This window comes from Tyto alba, unplaced genomic scaffold (genome assembly GCF_018691265.1).
Source record: "Tyto alba isolate M040663 unplaced genomic scaffold, T.alba_DEE_v4.0 Super-Scaffold_34, whole genome shotgun sequence".
Taxonomy (NCBI): domain Eukaryota; kingdom Metazoa; phylum Chordata; class Aves; order Strigiformes; family Tytonidae; genus Tyto; species Tyto alba.
In genome coordinates, this window is record NW_024881309.1 from 3661445 (window position 1) to 3679707 (window position 18263).

The 18263-nt window shown below is 46.5% G+C and overlaps 2 protein-coding genes across 2 annotated transcripts; one reads left to right on the forward strand and one right to left on the reverse strand.

Moving 5' to 3' along the window:
* The first annotated feature begins 3252 nt into the window (after positions 1–3252).
* On the forward strand, positions 3253–7962 carry NEFL (neurofilament light chain). Its single transcript, XM_042801564.1, has 4 exons — positions 3253–4371; positions 4925–5049; positions 5976–6295; positions 7366–7962. Exons 1-4 carry the CDS (start codon positions 3316–3318, stop codon positions 7551–7553), a joined length of 1689 nt encoding a protein of 562 aa, XP_042657498.1. The 5' UTR covers positions 3253–3315; the 3' UTR covers positions 7554–7962.
* Positions 7963–13575: 5613 nt separating this feature from the next.
* On the reverse strand, positions 13576–18204 carry NEFM (neurofilament medium chain). Its single transcript, XM_042801568.1, has 3 exons — positions 17089–18204; positions 16742–16866; positions 13576–15476 (listed from the first exon to the last, which is right to left on the reverse strand). The coding sequence occupies exons 1-3, from the start codon at positions 18148–18150 to the stop codon at positions 14150–14152; spliced, it is 2514 nt and encodes an 837-aa protein (XP_042657502.1). The 5' UTR covers positions 18151–18204; the 3' UTR covers positions 13576–14149.
* Between the last annotated feature and the right edge of the window lie 59 nt (positions 18205–18263).

The window sequence follows — 18263 nt, forward strand, 5'->3', positions numbered from 1 at the left end:
ATAGGTACCATGCACAGATCAGTTCTTACCATTGCATTTTATATATGGAAAAAAAAAATTGTGCTTCACAACACATCAGACCTATGTCACATTTTCAATAGTAGGAGTGCCCGATGTCCCACTCTCTCAAAGCTGTGCCTTTATGGAATAGAAACAATAATAAAGTATAAAAAATGCTTTTGATTTTCTGACTTAAGACTGCTCAATTTCTGTTCAAGTTCAAACTAAGCAGGCACAGCTCTTTTTATGCTTCTGAAATAAGACTGGGAGCAGACAATGCAGGCTTCACCCTGCTGTCCACTTCAACCCCAAACATACCTGTTACTCTTTCTGCAGGGGAAACTATTCTTTGATTAAAAAAAAAAAAAAAAAAAAAAAAGGCAAACCCCACTAGACTTCAATGCCCAAGTGTTTTGCAGCATAGAGGAATTTTCACCAACTCTGGTTGCATTCAAGAAATGTCTTAGTGCTCAATGAGGCCCCAGCACAGGGCTCAAGACTAAACTCTTCCTTGAGGAAATGCCATTCATAGATGGAGTACGTGTTGATTACATAGTATGGAGCAGAGGAAAAAGTACAAACAGGAATGTATGGTCATGAAGTTGCCCGCTTCTGGCTGTGCAGCAGTAGCATGTGACCGCACAGCTGCCATTTTATCACATCACTACTGTTATTTCTGTTATCATTCATCCTCATAATTTGCATTACTTAGGTCAACCAGCCTAGGGGAGGTTTTCAAGAGGTGAACCTGGACTTGGGATTCTTCTATCTAAAGTTTATGTTAGATGAAATCATGACACACCTAACTAAAACAGCAAGAGAGCAGCTTCAGCTTCAGTGGATGGCAGGGGACAATGCTAAGCTGCTGGGTGACTCAGCTCATCTCTAGTGCCTGCCTGCTTTTTTCAATGTGGTCTCAAAGAAAGATGAGACAAACAGCACAGACCATTTCATTCAAGTTGGAAGCCAGCCTTTATCCTGTTCCCCTGCTCACTACTACTTCAATGATTTTTCTAACAATAATATATGAAAGGACTAGATCATACTCTGCATTATGGCAAAAAGCAACAGAAGGGAGACAGAGAATGGGGAAATCAGAGTCAGCACTACCCTGTACCTGGAAATACAAGTTTCCAAAGTAGGATGCCTTCTGTAGTAGCTTGCTTTTCCTTACAGTAGCAAAGCTTCATCCTTGCCTCTGAGTCACACTGAAACTCAACACTGCAGGGCTGTCTGCAGACACACTTTCCCATCTTCCTGGCACACACTGCTGGCAGAGAGGAAGGGGTTTTCCACTCATTTTCCCTCTCTAAAAAAATATGAAAAAGAATATTAACAGCCTACAATTACAAAGCTTATTTTCCTGGGATATGAAGTGTGGTTATTTTTAGAAGTTGAGGTATATTAATTTATTAATACATAGCATAATAAATTAAACCATTAATAATTAAATCTTATGATCAAATTGAATGTGGGGGAGATTAGCATAAATCCATTGGGATGAAACAAGGTATGACAGTTTGCATTAGTTGAGTATCCCAGAACAATCTGCATTTAAAAGCTCACCCAATCTCTGCCCAACCCGCTGTGAATCTTTCCATCTGCTATAATGTCTATATTGCTCATTTCTTCCCTGGGTGCTCTGCAAGCTACACAAATTACCTCTTTTGGGCAAAACCCAAAACCAATCTCTACTAAAGCTAAAATGTATCAGCACATAAAACTATACCTGTGCTGCTGTACTTTGCATATTCAATGTCTGAATAATGAACAGCTGTTGTAACATGCATGAATGCAACTGGTACCGGAATTTAAATCACAAATTTTTAATAAAATTTTGAGTAGAAGCCTCACTTGCAGTGCTTGTAAATCAAGAGCAATTCCATTGATCTTCATGGTTACACTTCAGATTTGCAAAATAAAATCTCTCATCAGCTCTACCGTGATGTAGTGATGCACAAGGCTTTACCGGCTCTTAGTACAGTTCATTCCATCTAGCATGAGCTCAGATGAAATGAGACTGTAGTTTTGTCCCTCTGATAGGCCATTGCCCTTCACAGCTTAATATCCCTCCAACTCAAGTACCCTGAAACCTATGGAAATTACGCCACACAACAGGTAATGTTCTGTCCGAGGTCACTAAAAGACAGTAGGAAATATGATTAAATCAACCCTGCTCTACCTTTAGTAGATGACTGGAATGAAAGAATCATACCTTTCTGCCAGAAATACTTAACTACTGTCGCAATTAGTGACAGACACACAGATTAATTTAAGTATATTACTAAGTCTTTCCCCTTTCTTTAGGAAGCAACTAAGCATTTTTGTGGTATCTCTCTCTTAATAAACGTCCCCCAACCCACACCTACATTTACTCCTTCCTCAAGAAAACTTTGAAGAGTTTGTTTTATATTTGCCCTTCTGACTCGGACAAGTTATCATTGCCTTTTTGAGCAACTAGTGAAGTCTGCACTCAATATATTCCTGGCTTACTTCTGATAAATCTCTACTACATAAATACTGTTTTGTTTTAATCAACCGGTGGCTAGCAATCTGCATCAGAGTTAGCTGCAATGCAGCCATCAAATTCTAGTCTATTAGCCAGATTAGGCAAGGATAAATGTTCAGCCCCTATGGTCCAAGTCTCAGATTCGCCTCCAGAGATCTTAAGGAACAAAGAAAGCAAAGCTAGGTAACTAGATATTAATGTATTCTGCTAGGACTTCGATCCATGCCCTGTGTTTGTTTATTTGTTCAGGTAATTACCTCCTTATTAGGAACCACTTGTAACAAAGGAGACGGTGAGGGCAGCAGGAGCTCAGAGAGCACACACACCTGGTAAAAACTGCAAATTGAAGGAAAAAAAAAAACCCGCCATTTATGCACACGGTCTGGGGGTTGTGAGGGGCCTCCCAAAGACCCCGGCCACAACACGGGGGCCGCAACAACCCCCCCCCCGGGCAGCCTGTGGGGAAGGGGACGAGGAGGGAGGAGGGACGAGGGACGCCCTCCACACCCTGGGGAGCCGCGGCTAGGCCTGAGGCGGGGCGGGCCCCGAGCAGGCCTGAGGCAGCCCCACGGCGCGCGGGAACGGGCAGCACCCCCGAACGCGCCCAGCGGCGAGGCGCGGCAGCTACGCGAGGCGCGGAGCGAGCCGAGGCGCTCACACCGTCCCTCAGCGCGGCGGCGCTCCTCCCCGCCCCGGCCCCGCCCGGCGGCTGCGCCTGCCCGCCCTCCCCGCCGATAAATAGGGGCGGTCGGGCAGCGCCTGTCCGCAGAGCCCCCGCTGGCCTCACCCCCTCGCTTCTCGCCGCCATGAGCTCGTACGGCTACGACCCGTTCTTCCCCTCCTACAAGCGGCGGTACGCCGAGAGCCCGCGGCTCCATGTCTCGGCGATGCGCAGCGGCGGCGGCGGCTACAGCTCGGCGCGCTCGGCTTACTCCAGCCTCTCGGCGCCCGTCTCCTCGGTGTCGGTGCGGCGCAGCTACGCCGCCTCCAGCGCCTCGGGCTCCCTCCTGCACTCCGTGGACACCCTCGACCTGAGCCAGGTCGCGGCCATCAGCAACGACCTCAAGTCGATCCGCAGCCAGGAGCGGGCGCAGCTGCAGGACCTCAACGACCGCTTCGCCTGCTTCATCGAGCGGGTGCACGAGCTGGAGCAGCAGAACAAGGTGCTGGAGGCCGAGCTGCTGGTGCTGCGGCAGAAACACGCCGAGCCCTCCCGCTTCCGCGCCCTCTACGAGCAGGAGATCCGCGAGCTGCGGCTGGCCGCCGAGGAGGCGACGAGCGAGAAGCAGGCGCTGCAGGGCGAGCGGGAGAGCCTGGAGGAGACGCTCCGCGGGCTGCAGGCGCGCTACGAGGAGGAGGTGCTGAGCCGGGAGGACGCGGAGGCGCGGCTGCTGGAGGTGCGGAAGGGCGCGGACGAGGCGGCGCTGGCGCGGGCGGAGCTGGAGAAGCGGGTGGACAGCTTGCTGGACGAGCTGGCCTTCCTCAAGAAGGTGCACGAGGAGGAGCTGGCGGAGCTGCAGGCGCAGATCCAGTACGCGCACCTCTCGGTGGAGATGGACGTGTCGGCCAAGCCCGACCTCTCCGCCGCCCTGCGCGACATCCGCGCCCAGTACGAGAAGCTGGCGGCTCGCAACATGCAGAACGCCGAGGAGTGGTTCCGCAGCCGCTTCACCGTCCTCAGCGAGAGCGCTGCCAAGAACACGGACGCCGTCCGAGCCGCCAAGGACGAGGTGTCCGAGAGCCGCCGGCTGCTCAAGGCCAAGACGCTGGAGATCGAGGCCACCCGCGGCATGAACGAGGCGCTGGAGAAGCAGCTGCAGGAGCTGGAAGAGAAGCAGAGCGCCGACATCTCCGCCCTGCAGGTGCGGGGGGGCTCGGGGGGGGGGGGGGTCCTGGGAACGGGGGGGGGGGGGAGGCATTGCTTCGAGCTCAACCCCGAACCCCGCGGCTGTGCGGGAACCCCGCGGCTGTGCGGCGTAGCTGGACCCTGAGGTGTCATCAAACTGAAATGCAGAATGCCACAGAGCTAGGATGCGCGATCCGTCCTTTATCCCTGTACCCAAAAAGCATTAACTGTATCCTACAAAAGATGCCCTTAAGCTAAAACTAGAGAAAGCACACACGGGCTAAAGCCAAAACAAGTTCGTGCATGCTTTAGTCCTTGGATAGCAGCAGATTGGGCTCTTCACATTAAATAATAATAAGATGTAGATACAGCGGTGGGAAAACCCTGCCAGGGAGGGTGAGCTTTAATAAATTGTGCCTTTTTGGCCAAGGGGGCAGTTGTAGCTGTTCGTTTTCTGTCTGCTAGAGCAAGATTAAGTTAATGGGGTTGGAGAAATTCCTTGCAAGGTATTATTGCTAGACATGGGAGAACTCAGAATTTTATGCTGTCAATATTGTTACTTCCAACAGGATACAATCAACAAATTAGAGAACGAGCTGAGAACCACAAAGAGTGAAATGGCTCGGTACCTGAAGGAATATCAAGATCTGCTCAATGTGAAAATGGCCCTGGACATCGAAATTGCAGCATATCGGTATGATGGGGGGAATGTTTTAGTAAGACGGAGCTCGGCTCAGGTTCCCATTCTCTCTTCAAGAGAATTGATTTTATTTATCATTCCTCCAGCAGAAATTTTCATAGGTAGACTTAATCAGGTCTTCTCCCTTGTCTTGCTATTGGAAGAAGCAGTGCTTTTGAGGTAAAATATTTGCTTAAAGTGAAATCTTCAAGGAGTCGATTGGCGTGTACCTATATGCATATGGAACTATTAGCTCGGCAATATACGGTCTCAGTTCCCTGTCTTTATAGCTAAAAATGCCTGTTTTCTTCTTACAGTGAAGGGATTTTATATCGGTGGCATTTCTTAATACAGATGGCCGTGTTCTCAAAATTGCAGATTCCTTCCATGCTTTGTTTCTAACACAGAAGCAATCTCCTACAAAGCAAATATTTTACAGAAAAATTGCTGCTGAATAGCTGTTTAATGTTTTGTCCCAGATACTGTTAGAAATGGCAAATGCCGAAACAGAGTTTTTTGTGAATGCCACAAGGGGGAATATTGAGAAGGTGGCTGTAAAGCTTGTCTAATAGCTAAACATAACATCAGACTGTTATACCCGCATTGTTCTCTGCAACCCTACAGGCTACCAGAATACACCTCTAACCTCACCTAATCCTAGAGGAGTTTCGCCTTTTATTTCTTCTAAGTTGGAAAAGAACTAATTTACCAGTAATGAACACATCAAACTTTTAAATTATTCCAAGAAGACAGGGTAGCATTGCCATATAGTTACTGATTATGGGCTAGGTTTTGCATTCCTGAGTAAGCAATCTCTAGGGCTTGTGCTGCTCAAAGCATTGTAATTCCTTGGTCCATAATTGAATATGCTGAATACTGCTGCAGCATAACCAAGTTATTTCTGCTTGCTTTTTTTTTTTTTATTTTTATTTTTTTTCTAGGAAACTGCTGGAAGGTGAAGAGACCCGACTCAGTTTCACCAGCGTTGGAAGCATCACCAGTGGCTACACCCAGACTGCCCCGACTTTTGGCAGGTCTGCCTATAGCGGTCTCCAATCCAGCTCCTACTTGATGACAACACGTTCCTTCCCCACGTACTACTCCAGTCACGTCCAGGAGGAGCAGATTGAAATAGAGGAAACAATTGAGGCTGCTAAAGTGGCAGAAGCCAAAGCAGCCCCTGCAGAAGAAGGTGAGGAGGAAGAGAAAGAGGAAGGTGAGGAGGAAGCAGGAGGTGAAGAGGCTGAAGAGGAGGAAGAAGGTACTTACAGTTACTTTCAAGTCCCTCTTTCATGCTTCACCCTGCTCGTAAGGGGTAAAATCCAGAAAACCTGAGGACTGAGTCTAATGATTTGATTGCTCTCATTGTCTGCTCACATGGGCAAAGGATGGTGGGATTAAACACACTGCATTTAAGCAGGAAAGCCTGAATATTGAATGGAAGAGAAGGTAAACATTCAATATCAGGCAGATTATAGGACCGATTATACTTCCTTGGAAATCACTGGGTGTTTTCTCCATTCAGGTCCAAACCCAAGAATAATAATACTTGAATAGTGTGTAATGTTATATTCATATGGCAGCAAACAGTCCTTAGTTTTTACTGACATCCTCAAAAACAACAAGGACATCCTGAGCTAAATGCCAATTCCCAGACAGTAGCCAGTGATAATGGGAACATCAGCTGATGTCTGTGGATGTAACTGTTGGGTTCAGTGGATAACCATATCTATTGCCTGAGGTCTGGGTAGTTTTCTTGTTCAACCTAAGTATATGCCACTCCTTACTGCCCCGTAATTTATTTACCAAACTCACATTTTAAATAAAATGTAAAAGGAATGTTATCCAGAATTGTTTTTCCCAACTTCAGTTGCATAGGTTAAATCCTTCAGAGCTAAACATATCTGAAATGCATTGGTTGCCATTGAATTATTCAAGGAGTTTATTAGTGTAAAGATTAATTATAATGAATTGGTAGCTAAAGAGCCAATCAGAGAGCAACGGCAAGATTCCTTTTTAAACTCAAGTATTTGGAGAAGGCTTAAAGCAATGAGCCCACAGCCAATATTTTTCAAGGTCATGATTCTGAAGATACCTATAAAGTGTTTCACTCTCTCTGAAATCTGGGACAAGTTGGTTGTGCCGTTTTGTTGTTCCCCCTTGGAAGTCCTAGATAAATGTCCCTGCTTTCATGCAAAATCAGTTGCCAGCCCCATCACGTTTAGCTGGCAGCTACCCAAGTGCATTGGGGTTGAAGGAGGAAGGTGTGCTGGCTTCCATTAAATTGGGTTTAGGAACAGTACATAGATGTGAAATATTTCTTTTTCAAAGGTGCTAAGGAAGAATCTGAAGAAGCCAAAGAGGGTGAGGAAGAGGAAGGAGAAGGGGAAGAAACAGCAGCTGAAGAAGGGGAGGAGTCTCAGGAAACTGCTGAGGAAACTGCTGAGGAAGAGAAGGAAGAGAAAGAAGAGAAAGAAGCAGCAGGAAAGGAGGAGAGTGAAGTGAAGAAGAAGGCTTGATTTTTTTTTTAGGCAGTCTAGCTTTCTCATCAGGTTAAGAGAATAAACAACGATTGACTGAGCTAAAATTGCAGTCTCACATATTTAATTCAGTGACCACTGAGGTTTAAAGTTAAATGATTTATGATGTTTCTCTCTGTGCAGAGTATCAGTATGCTTGCAGAGCACCCACTGGCTTGTTCCCTGAATGCCGCATGGTCTACACGTATGAATTCAGGGGTTATGTCTTTCTTGGGTGATTCAGAATCTTAAAATTAAAAATGGGGGAAAAAATAAGTCACAGGAATGAAAGTTACCTTTAACTTGCATTTAAAATAATTATGGAAACCTTGGGTGGGGAAATAATGGAGGCTTCAATAAGTATGTGCAATAAAGCTAGTCAATAAAGTTACAGAAATGCTTACACAGATTCCTTGTGTGTGTTATGTGTCATTAATGCACTTAAAAGGTTCATGAAGTGGCGTATCCCACTCATCTTTCAAGCCTGTGTAACAGGATAGGGGATACTGGTGCCTATCTCCACCTGATAGGCTTGGAACACTAATAGGTAGACAAAATTTCCTGATGGGGCTGTAAAATTTCACATGGAAATCTTACAATGGTAAAAATACACTTGTCTGAATGTGCTGTTAGCTTTGTGATGGGTTTCACTGTGTGCATCCAACAGTCCAGGCACAAGCTCCCTTTTGAAAAAAGGAGACATTTAAACCAGTACAGGAGCAAAATGCAAACATGGCTGTTAAACAGGGGTAGGAAGATGTTCAATGGCTGACAGGTCAATGATGAAAGGGAAGAATGACTCTGGGTATGGCTGAGGCTTGGTGCAATGTCTGTATAATTAAAAAAAAAAGAGGAAAAAGGTGTTAGAGAAAAGGACAGTGTTGGGGGTGTTCTCTCTGCTGTTTGAATGAGCTGCCTTTCCAGGGTGCTAATATAAATCAATCCACTGTGTAATGAAGAGGTTCATTTTTCTTCTGGAGAATTTGTCAGGACCTTTTGAAGTTTTGAGGGTGAGCTACAGAAAGGTATAATCTGTGATCAGGAACAAACTAAGAACTGCTCAAACAGCAGCAAAGCCTGGCAATTCTGAAAGCAGTGTCTATGTCTTGTGGTCTGAGCCTACTTTGATTAGCTAAAGTTGATGCATAAAATTAAACCTTGCGCTAATGGCAAGTATTACAGTAATGCTGTAAATGAAACTATTTTAAGTAAACCTACATTAAAACAGGCATTACATGGCTGCACTAAAACTTCATCAGCCACATTCAGCTAAGTGGGTTTTTGCATAGGATTTTGGGATAACTTAATTTTGTACACTGACTTCATGCTATCAGTTGATTTGCACTGTTTCTCCTCAGTGGCTACATTTAGAGGGAAAGAAAGTGTCTTTTTATACAAATTTTACAGGTGTTCCAACAGCATCTCCATTTTTAGTATTGAAAGTTATAAAGAAGATGAGGATGGATGAGGTAAGCACTTAGAACAATTCTTTCCCATTCACAGGAAAAGCAGCAGGGAAAAGAAAAAGCAGCTTTGGTAAAACTATCCAGGAAACAGAGTTTGTATACATATGTAATAATTCCAGTAACTCTTGCTCAGGGTGTTCCAGTATCATTTCCAAATGCTTAACTTCCACACCCCGCCTAGTTTCTTGAGAATGAGAAAACAAGTAAATTAATTTTCCATTTCTTCAACATCTCTTTTAAGTCTTACTTTCTACATTTCCCTCCTGCTTTTAACGGATTTTTTTCTAGATGTGTTTATGCAGATGAATCCTCACAAAGCAGATTTTATTTTCTACCTCCGGGAAAGCAGCAGTGAGCAGCGGGGGGTACTTGCAGTACCATGGGCCAGAGGCTCGACCACGCTGTTTGCTCAGTGCTTTTAAAAGCTATTGGTGGGCCTGCAGGAGACCTGCTCCTTTTGGTACGTGATACCCTTAGCTCAAACAGCAGAATATTGAGTCTAAGAGACGGTACTTGGAAATTCACTTAAGTGCCCTATCAGAAAATGCTTAGCATGGCACTTCAATTGGGAGAGAGGTTCTGTTCCTATGGAGCAAAAAATGTATTACACACCAGATCAGAACTCATCACAGCCATTAAAGCCAAACCACTGTTAAATAGATTGGCATATAAAAACCACTGCCCCATCCTGCCTTTCTCCAAGCACTTTGAGCTCCTTTTAACTTCACAATGCCTGAATTTGCTTCTTCTTCCACATCTATTTTTTGGGGAGAAACTCCTCCTTCATTCAGTCCTTTGTATCCCTTTCACTTCTGGGAAGCAATACAGCTTGCAGCTCTCCAAAGTGTTTGCAACCAGGATGCTCGGGATGCTCTCAAACCAGCACATCTAGAGATATACAGCAAACACATTTCTCCTCGCAGTGTGTCTCAGTCCGATCCCCACTCCTTATGTTATTTTTAATGTATTGCAGCTAGAGGAGAGATTTCACGACTCCGCAGGAAATGTGTGAGTCACAGCCATGGCAATGAGCTGCAGAGAGCGACGAGAAGCAGTGACCATCCAGCCCAGTTTGTCACCCCCAGTCCTGCCTTGCTGCTAAGGTAAACTGGTTGGAGGGAGGATGGAAGCGCGCGTTTGCGAGCTGAGATGCTCTCAGGGTTCTGGGGATCCTACTTGCAACACTTGTTTTACATTTGGAAACCCAGGAGCTGGCTTTGACGCAATGCAGTAAAAGCAGGCAGAGGGAGACACGATAGAAACTTTAACCCAAGTTGCAGCTGCGAATAAAGCCAGGAGTCTGTCCCTGAATTTTCGCTTGCTGTTTGGGCAGACGGGGTCTGAATCAGGCTGAGATTTCATCACAGGGAAGACAAATACAGGGAGGTCCTGAATGCTTTTCTTGAGATGCACGTACACACGCACCCCCATTCCACGCAGCAAGAGGCAAACTTGTACAGGTATAATATCCAGATTCTAGGAGTTTACCCTCCAGTAACTAAATAATTGACAATTCATCACATGCTGCCTTCCTAGATTAATTAAGGGTAGTTTAATCCAGAACAGAGAAGGAGGAAAGCCCACATGTGAATGGGAAAAGCACAGACTCTGGTGCCCGGAGAAAACTCTAGTGCCCGACGCAGCTCCCTGGCAAATGCAACCTATTTGTGTTTTGTAACACTTCCCAGTTTGTTTCCATCTGGAATTTAGTTCTGGGATGCCGAAAATCTCTGAATCGTAGCATTTCCACAGAGCAGTATGGTAAAAAGATCCTGCTTTAGAGCCCTCCAGCTCCTGAAGCCACAGGGGGCTTTATAGCCCACTTTAAAGAAGACGCATAAATCTTCACAGTAACTTCCTTTAATTATTGTTTTTCCCTTCGTGGAGTCTTTTGTATTGATTAATGAACCTCTGTGTGTGAAAGTAATTAATGCCTTCACTGGTTATGCACAGTCTGAAGAAGTAATTGGTGCAGAACAGGCAAATAACATACTATTTATGCATCTCTGCCCTGGAATTATGCTATCTTTTGAAACTGTGTGATTGCAGATGTCAGTAGACAAAACCTCTTGGCAACATTAAATGTTAATCGGTTCTTACAGTTTTATAAATATTTAGAAATGTGTTAACCAGTTGCTTATTTCTCTTAGGATTTGATGGAAACATCTGCAGCGGGAAAAAGACTAAACTCATCAATTTAGTGTGTTAGAGCAGAAAAAAAAAATGCAGTTGTGGGTAATAACTAAAGGCTGCAATATGTTTTGTGTGGAAAAGGGCAGAAACGAGGACATTTTGAAATACACCATGCCGTTGGGTAGCCCAGGAGTTTGCCTCCCACGCAGGCTATACAGTGAACTCCCCAAAGCACCCAGGAAAGTCCATGTACCCCCAGCAGAAGTGATGGTACAGCCGCCTCGTACAAGAAACTGCAATCCCGGCTGGACTGCCAACGTGCAAGCAGAATCAAGCCAACACAAATAATAATAATAATCTCTAGGTCCTTGTAGCTGTATCCTACCAGAACTGAAAAGAAAGCATAACAGGAATAATAGCAAGCCAGTTTGGGATCCCACCCGCACCCGTGTAAGCCCACATTAACAACGTGTTCTTGAGTCTCTCACTGACATTGAAACTTAATTCGCTGTATAAGGTGACTCTTCCTCATGCTGCAGATGCCTGACTTTCTGTGCTGAGGGGTGGTAGCCCACTGGCTTCGCAGTCTGTGACATTTTAGCAGATTCTAGAACTTATTTGAAAGCACATAACCAGAAAGTTTTATGTTAATATTGGTCTCCGGTTTAGTTTTTGGTTTTAGCGGTGACGTTCGCTTGAAAATCTTGATTAGACCCAAGAGAAAATAGCTGCAATGCTCACAAATCATTGGGCATTTCTGTGCTTAAACACAACTTGATGCAAACCCGTACTGACAATATGTGAGTGTGACTGGGCTATTTAGCTTCTTATTCATAAAGGTATAGTTATTTTTATGTCACATACCCATGTAATTTTCACAAATAAACTTGCTACAGAGAAGCTGCCATTTAATCCGCTACCTCTGATTTAATTAAACGTCACTCAACCAGCGAGCTGTTGAGCACAGATTTCCATTATTGATATCAGCAGGAGAAACATTCATTATTTTGCTACACAAAGACACTCAGATTTATTTGAAAGGTTTATCTGCTGTGGATTTTCTACAATTTCTCCAGTGAAGAACATGCAGAACCCTTTCAATTAAAAACTACTTGATCTTCAATTATTGATAGGGTAATGAATTGGAAGGCACATGCAAATCATAGATTTTGATCAGACCCTCAATTAGTCACCAGATTTCAGGACAGTCCATGTACTAAACCCAGGCTTAAAATTATTTGCCTTTCTTTGCTGGTTATGGGAGGTAAGGCAGTAGCAGTGTTCTTCATTTTCCTTTTGAAACGTGATAGAAATAAAGACAATATTAATCCCGTAAGACACATTAGTTCCCCAGATTTGAGTTGGGGCCCTCCTGTTTTAGCCTTTGTTTCATTTGTCTCCATTTATTTTCCAGGATTTTAGAGGGACCTTTAACTGGCTTTCTTCTTAATAAAGCCAACCAGGAAGTGCCAGTAGGCATAGGCCAATGCTTAGGAGGCCTTTCTACTGGAAATTTTAAAATGCTTTTATTTGGTTTTATCTGCCAGTCATACCAGACATAATTTGAGCCATAACCAGCCCTAGTTCAGACTCTGGAAGGGTTTCATTTCTACAGCTATTTTTAAATGAACAAATACGTGAAAAATGAGGTAGGAATATTTTTGAGACATTATACCAGTGTCATCTCTGGGACACTTTCCTTTCTCCAGGAATTTTTTTGTTCTTAACTCTGGAATTTTGTGTTTAGAGGCAGATTGCACATGTTGGTCATTTAAGGCAGAGAACTGATAAGGATGTTGCCCTATAATTAAGGAAGGAGGGAAAAAAAAAAATAATCAGAAGCTACCCCATTTTGATGAACGCATGGTGTCTTGGTTGAGATTACTTAATGGGTCTTTGCACACTTAAGTGACAAACTACTGTCATAGATCCCATAACCAGACATGGTTCACATACAGGCAAAAATCAAGGAATGATCTGGAAATTGCCACATCCTTAAGGCTCTGCTTACATGTTGAGACTAGGGTGTAGGGAGGAAAAGTATACTTGCAGCAAGAGCGTAGCACCTTTATACTCAGTCAGCATTGCTGAGATAAGTGATATTAGCAGCACAAGGCTGAGACCTTCCCACAGCTGGCAAAAGCAGCTGCTACCCCACTAAGCACCTATAGGCCAGGCAGCAGAATTCAGCAGATTCCTCTTTACTCTAGGAAGAGTAGGATATGGCTTAAACTAGCTCAAGTGTTTGTGTTACGTTACAGAAAATTTGCTCATCATCTCCCCTCCAAACTTATTTCCCAGATGAGGGCACTAAGGAAAAAGTCAAGCAACTTTTCAACCCATGCAAGTGTGTTGCTGTTCAGGACCGAGTATGGAACTTTAGGGAAGGATCCGAGTTGGAAAAAAAGTCACCAGACAAGTCATGTTTTCAGTATTGACCTTTATTGAGCAAGAACTGCTGTGACTTTTACATCAAACAACAAAAGGTTGCATACTGTGCATGTCAACTAGGTTCTCCCATGAGCAAAAGTCCACCCTAATTGCACCAGTGAGGTAAACATAATTATTTATAAGTAGCTTTTTTTTAAGGCTAGGAGAGTTCTGGTTCTCATGAATATTCTATTACTGTTTTCTGTTTGTTTTTGGCTCAGTTGGTTCTTTGCATAATACATCTTAAGTCGTTCCTCAGATATGTCCCTCCAACAGCTCAGGAAATTCAAAAGCTTCCTTTGCACATTTCATCTCATGCACTATTATTAGTATTATTTTTTTTAGATCCCCAAGCTCTGTGGAGGGAGTACATCTTGAGCCTGCATGCATTCCCCCCCCCTCCCCTATATTGCACAAAAAAGTAAAATACTGTGTGTCTGGAGCCTCCATGAGAGAACCCGTTCTGCTTTGAAGCCGTCACTCACATGCATTTTGCAGCTGTCATATGGCTTAACCTTTTGCACCGACCCAAGCTCTTTAATTTTGTAAATTTAGCTATGATTTAATTTATTCGGTCTCTTTAATCTCTTTTACTACAGCATGTGAAGTAACTTTCTCTACTTTCTTGGTGGACACTAATTTCTCCTCAAAGCTTTCTTCATGTTCCTCTACCTTCTGAGTGACTGTCACCGACTTTGTGATATATGTGGTTGTACTGTCTCCACCTTCACTAGTGATTTTCTCTGCTTTTTTGGTTACTACAATTTTCTCACCCTTATCATCAATTGGGCTCACATCCAGGCCATTGGTGACAACTCCCTTGTCTTCCTCCTCAATCTCCTTCTCTTTGGATTCCTCCTCTTCCTTTTTCTCCTCCACCTCACCATTCACCGCAATGTCTTCTTTCCTGGACTCCTTCTCCAACTCTGCACTAATTTTTGTTACCTTTGTGACAGTGATGGTCTCCTCCACCACAGCCTTTTCATCTTTGACAGGGGAGGCCGGCTTCTCTGGAGAACGGGGCTTCTCGGGAGTCGCCGGCTTTTCTGGAGTGCGGGGTTTTTCTGGGGTCGCCGGCTTTTCTGGGGAGCGGAGCTTCTCTGGTGTCACCGGCTTCTCTGGGGTCGCTGCTTTCTCTGGGGTTGCAGGCTTCTCTGGGGTCGCAGGCTTCTCCGGAGAGGTTACCTTTGGTGTCGCTGGCTTCTCCGGGGATGCCACTTTCTCTTCCTCCTTGGCTGGTTTCTCACCACCTTTCTCCACCTTCTGTTCTTTTCCTGCTTCTGCAGCTGGTTCTTTCTGGACAGCCTTGGCTGGCTCTGTTACAGGGGATTTAGGGGGGGACTTAGGGGGTGACTTTGCAGGAGGTGTTTTGACCTTCTCTACCTTTGCTGCTACTTCTTCAGCTTTGCCCTTTGCCTCAGCTTCTTCTCCCTCTTCCTCAGCCTCCTCCCCTTCTTCCTTCTCCTCTATTTCTTCTTTTTCAGAACCTCCTTCTTCCGCTGCGTCAGATTTTGCAGCTTCTTCCTCCTCTGCTTCCTCTTCCTCCTTCTCTTCTTCCTCAGGTGCAGCTGCTTGTTCTGCAGCCGCCTTCTCAGAAATGACTTCTTCCTCTGCAGCTGCTGCTTCTGCTTTTTCTTCCTCGGCCTTGGCTGCCATTTCTTCTGCAATAGCTGCTAGGGCATCTTCCATTTCAGACTTCTCATCCTCTACCTTTGTCTCTTCAATGATTTCTTCCACGAACTTGTGCTGGACCTTCAGCTTTGGTGGCTCAATTTTTGTTTTCTGAATTTTAGTGGATGCTATTGTGACAGATGGTTGTCTGTGTGTGAATATGGGTCCAGTAATGCTTCCAGAGAAGGCACTGAATCTTGTCTCTTCACCCTCCAGTAGCTTCCTAAAGGGATCAGGAGGAGAAAAAAAAAAAAATGAGCATAGAAACCCAACATAAGGGACAGCTATTAGAATATTTCCCTGTCAGCAGGATGAAACCAGTTTGTATGTGGAATATGCTAGAGCTGATCAGCATAATCCATCGCTCACAGCCCCAGTTCGGCTTTCCTTGAATCAGCTCTTTTGCAAAATTCATATTCAGCAAACCGCTTTTAGCTTGGTTTGCATGTGGCAAGTGGAACACCTTCCGCTGACCAGCTGAAATTCATCCTTAATGTCAAAAACTTCATTATGGCTTAAGTCAGCACAGAGTATGGCAAAATAATTCGTTTCATAGGATGCATTATGACCTAGGCGAACTGAGAATTTGACACAGCCAACAGATCCAAATCAAATACTGTGGCCGAGATATTCAAAGCCAATTAGAGCTTATGTCCTCGTTCAATAGTTTGGGCATCCACTTTTCTTGTGCAGCTATGAAAACCGGAGAGACTTTTGTTCAGCTAACTTTGGCAGCAAACAGCTACCTCTGTGTTTGCTTAAACAACCTCAGGAATTTAAGTAGATCTGGAGATTATATTTTTTAGTTTTACTTTTCTTATATTCAAATACATGTTTTTTTCATCTAAGCCTGTGACCCAGAAAAATCACTAGTTCTCTGATCAGAGTTCTGAAGTGATGCAAAGGAGACTAAAAAACCTGCCAGGTGATGGCAATAGCAAGCAATGTTCCTGCTCCAGATTAGAGAGGATGCCTTTAAAGGAAAGTTGAGCAAGAAAAGCAAAAGTGTTTGTGACAAGCAGATGAGCACTCCCCGCTTGAAACCATGATCAAGTGCGTGCATTGTCTCTCTCAAGCGATAAAAGGGAATTCAAGTGACAAGCACTGCTTGCTTGGCATATGCAAAGCAAAGTAAACAGGAATTAAAAATAAACTTGTCTTTTGCTGCATCTTCTGCTTCTGGAAATGCAGGCAGAATGCGGCACCAGGGCGCTGCTGCACTGAGCTGTGCTGTCCTGTGCCCACGGAGCTGGCTGGGAGCTTTTGCCACTGATGACCAGAGACCTGGTCCCTAATGACCTCTGGGTTCTCACTGCAAACACTCTGCAGTCTGTGTAGATTTTGGAAACAGCTGTTATAATTGAGTCAAGCTCTAATTTTACTTGCGTTCAGTGCACGCAGATATTTGTCTGTGGTAAAGCTCCCCAAGCCAGCAGCATCTGCAGTGCTATTAATACTCCCGACATGTCTGCAATGATCCTACTGTACCTGTATGCAGCAATTTCAATATCCAGGGCCATCTTGACGTTGAGGAGGTCCTGGTATTCCCTCAAGTGCCGTGCCATTTCCCACTTCGTTCCTCTCAGCTCGTTCTCCAGCTGATGAATCGTGTCCTGCAACGGAGACGCAGAAAAACCTCTGTGACACGGCCACACGCTTCGCGGCAAAACTTCTCAAACGGGACTGGCAGAAACAGCTTCCTCCCACCCTGGGAAGCGGTGCTGGGATCTGAGCAGGACCCGCCCGGCTCCCGGCCCCCCCCCCCAGCTCCCCCGGGGATGGTACCCGGGCAGCTCCCCCCCCCCCCCCCCCCCCCGCACCCCCCTTCCCGCTACCTGGTAAGTGCTGAGGTCGTTGTTGTGCCTCTCCTCGATGTCGCTGAGCTGCCGCTCCAGGGACTCCTTGGTGCCGCGCACCGACTCCAGCTCGATGCTCTTGGACTGCAGCTGCCGGCGGTACTCGGCGATCTCCTCCTTGGCGGAGCGGATCGCCTCCTTGTTCTGCTCGGCCGCCTCCGTCAGCTTGGCGTAGCGGCACTTGAACCACTCCTCGGCCTGGTGCATGTTGTGGTCGGACTGGCACTCCAGCTGGGCGCGGATCTCCTTCAGCGCCGTGGTCAGGTCGGTCTTCAGGTAGTCCTTCCTCTCCACCGTGGCGTGGGACGCCTGGAGCTGCGCCAGCAGCTCGGCCACCTCCTCCTCGTGGTTGCCCCGCAGAAAGGCCACCTCGTCCTGCAGCGACTGCACCTTCTTGTCCAGCTCCGCCCGCATCAGCGAGGCCTCCTCCATCTCCTTGCGCAGGGCGCGGATGGTGGCCTCCGTCTCGTCGCGGAGCCGCGCCTCGTCCTCGAAGCGCTCCCGCAGGCGCTGGATGTCCTCCTCGATGTGCTCCGAGTCCAGCTGGATCTGCGCCTTCTCGTGGCTCACCTGCTCCAGCGCCCCGCGCAACTCCCGCAGCTCCTGCTCGTAGGCGTCGCTCAGCTGCGCCCGCCCGGCGTGTTTCTGCCGCAGCGCCGCCAGCTCCGCCTCGATCTCCTTGTTCTGCTGCTCCAGGTAATGCACCTTCTCGATGTACCCGGCGAAGCGGTCGTTCAGCCCCTGCAGCTGCTCCTTCTCGTTGGAGCGGCTCAGCTTCAGCTCCGCCGCGCCGTTCAGCAGCGAGGACTGGCTGACGTCCAGGCTCTCGGCGGAGCTCAGCACCGTGGAGCCGTACGCGGCCCGCGGCCCCCCCAGGTTGGGGCGCTTGTAGGAGGAGGAGACGGTGCTGCCCGAACCCCGCGACCACGACTGGGAGCGGAAGCCGCTGGACGGAGAGGCGCTGGCGCGGCTGTAGGTAGCCCGGGTCTCGGTCACCCGGCGGTACGAGGGGTTGCCCAGGGGCTCCATGGTGTAGCTCATGGCGGGGCACTCTTGGGGTGGCGGGCGGCGGCGCAGCGCTGCTCCGGCCGCCGCCGCCCCTTTATATAGCCCGGCCGGGCGGCGGCGGGGCGGCCGCGACACGTGTGCGGGGG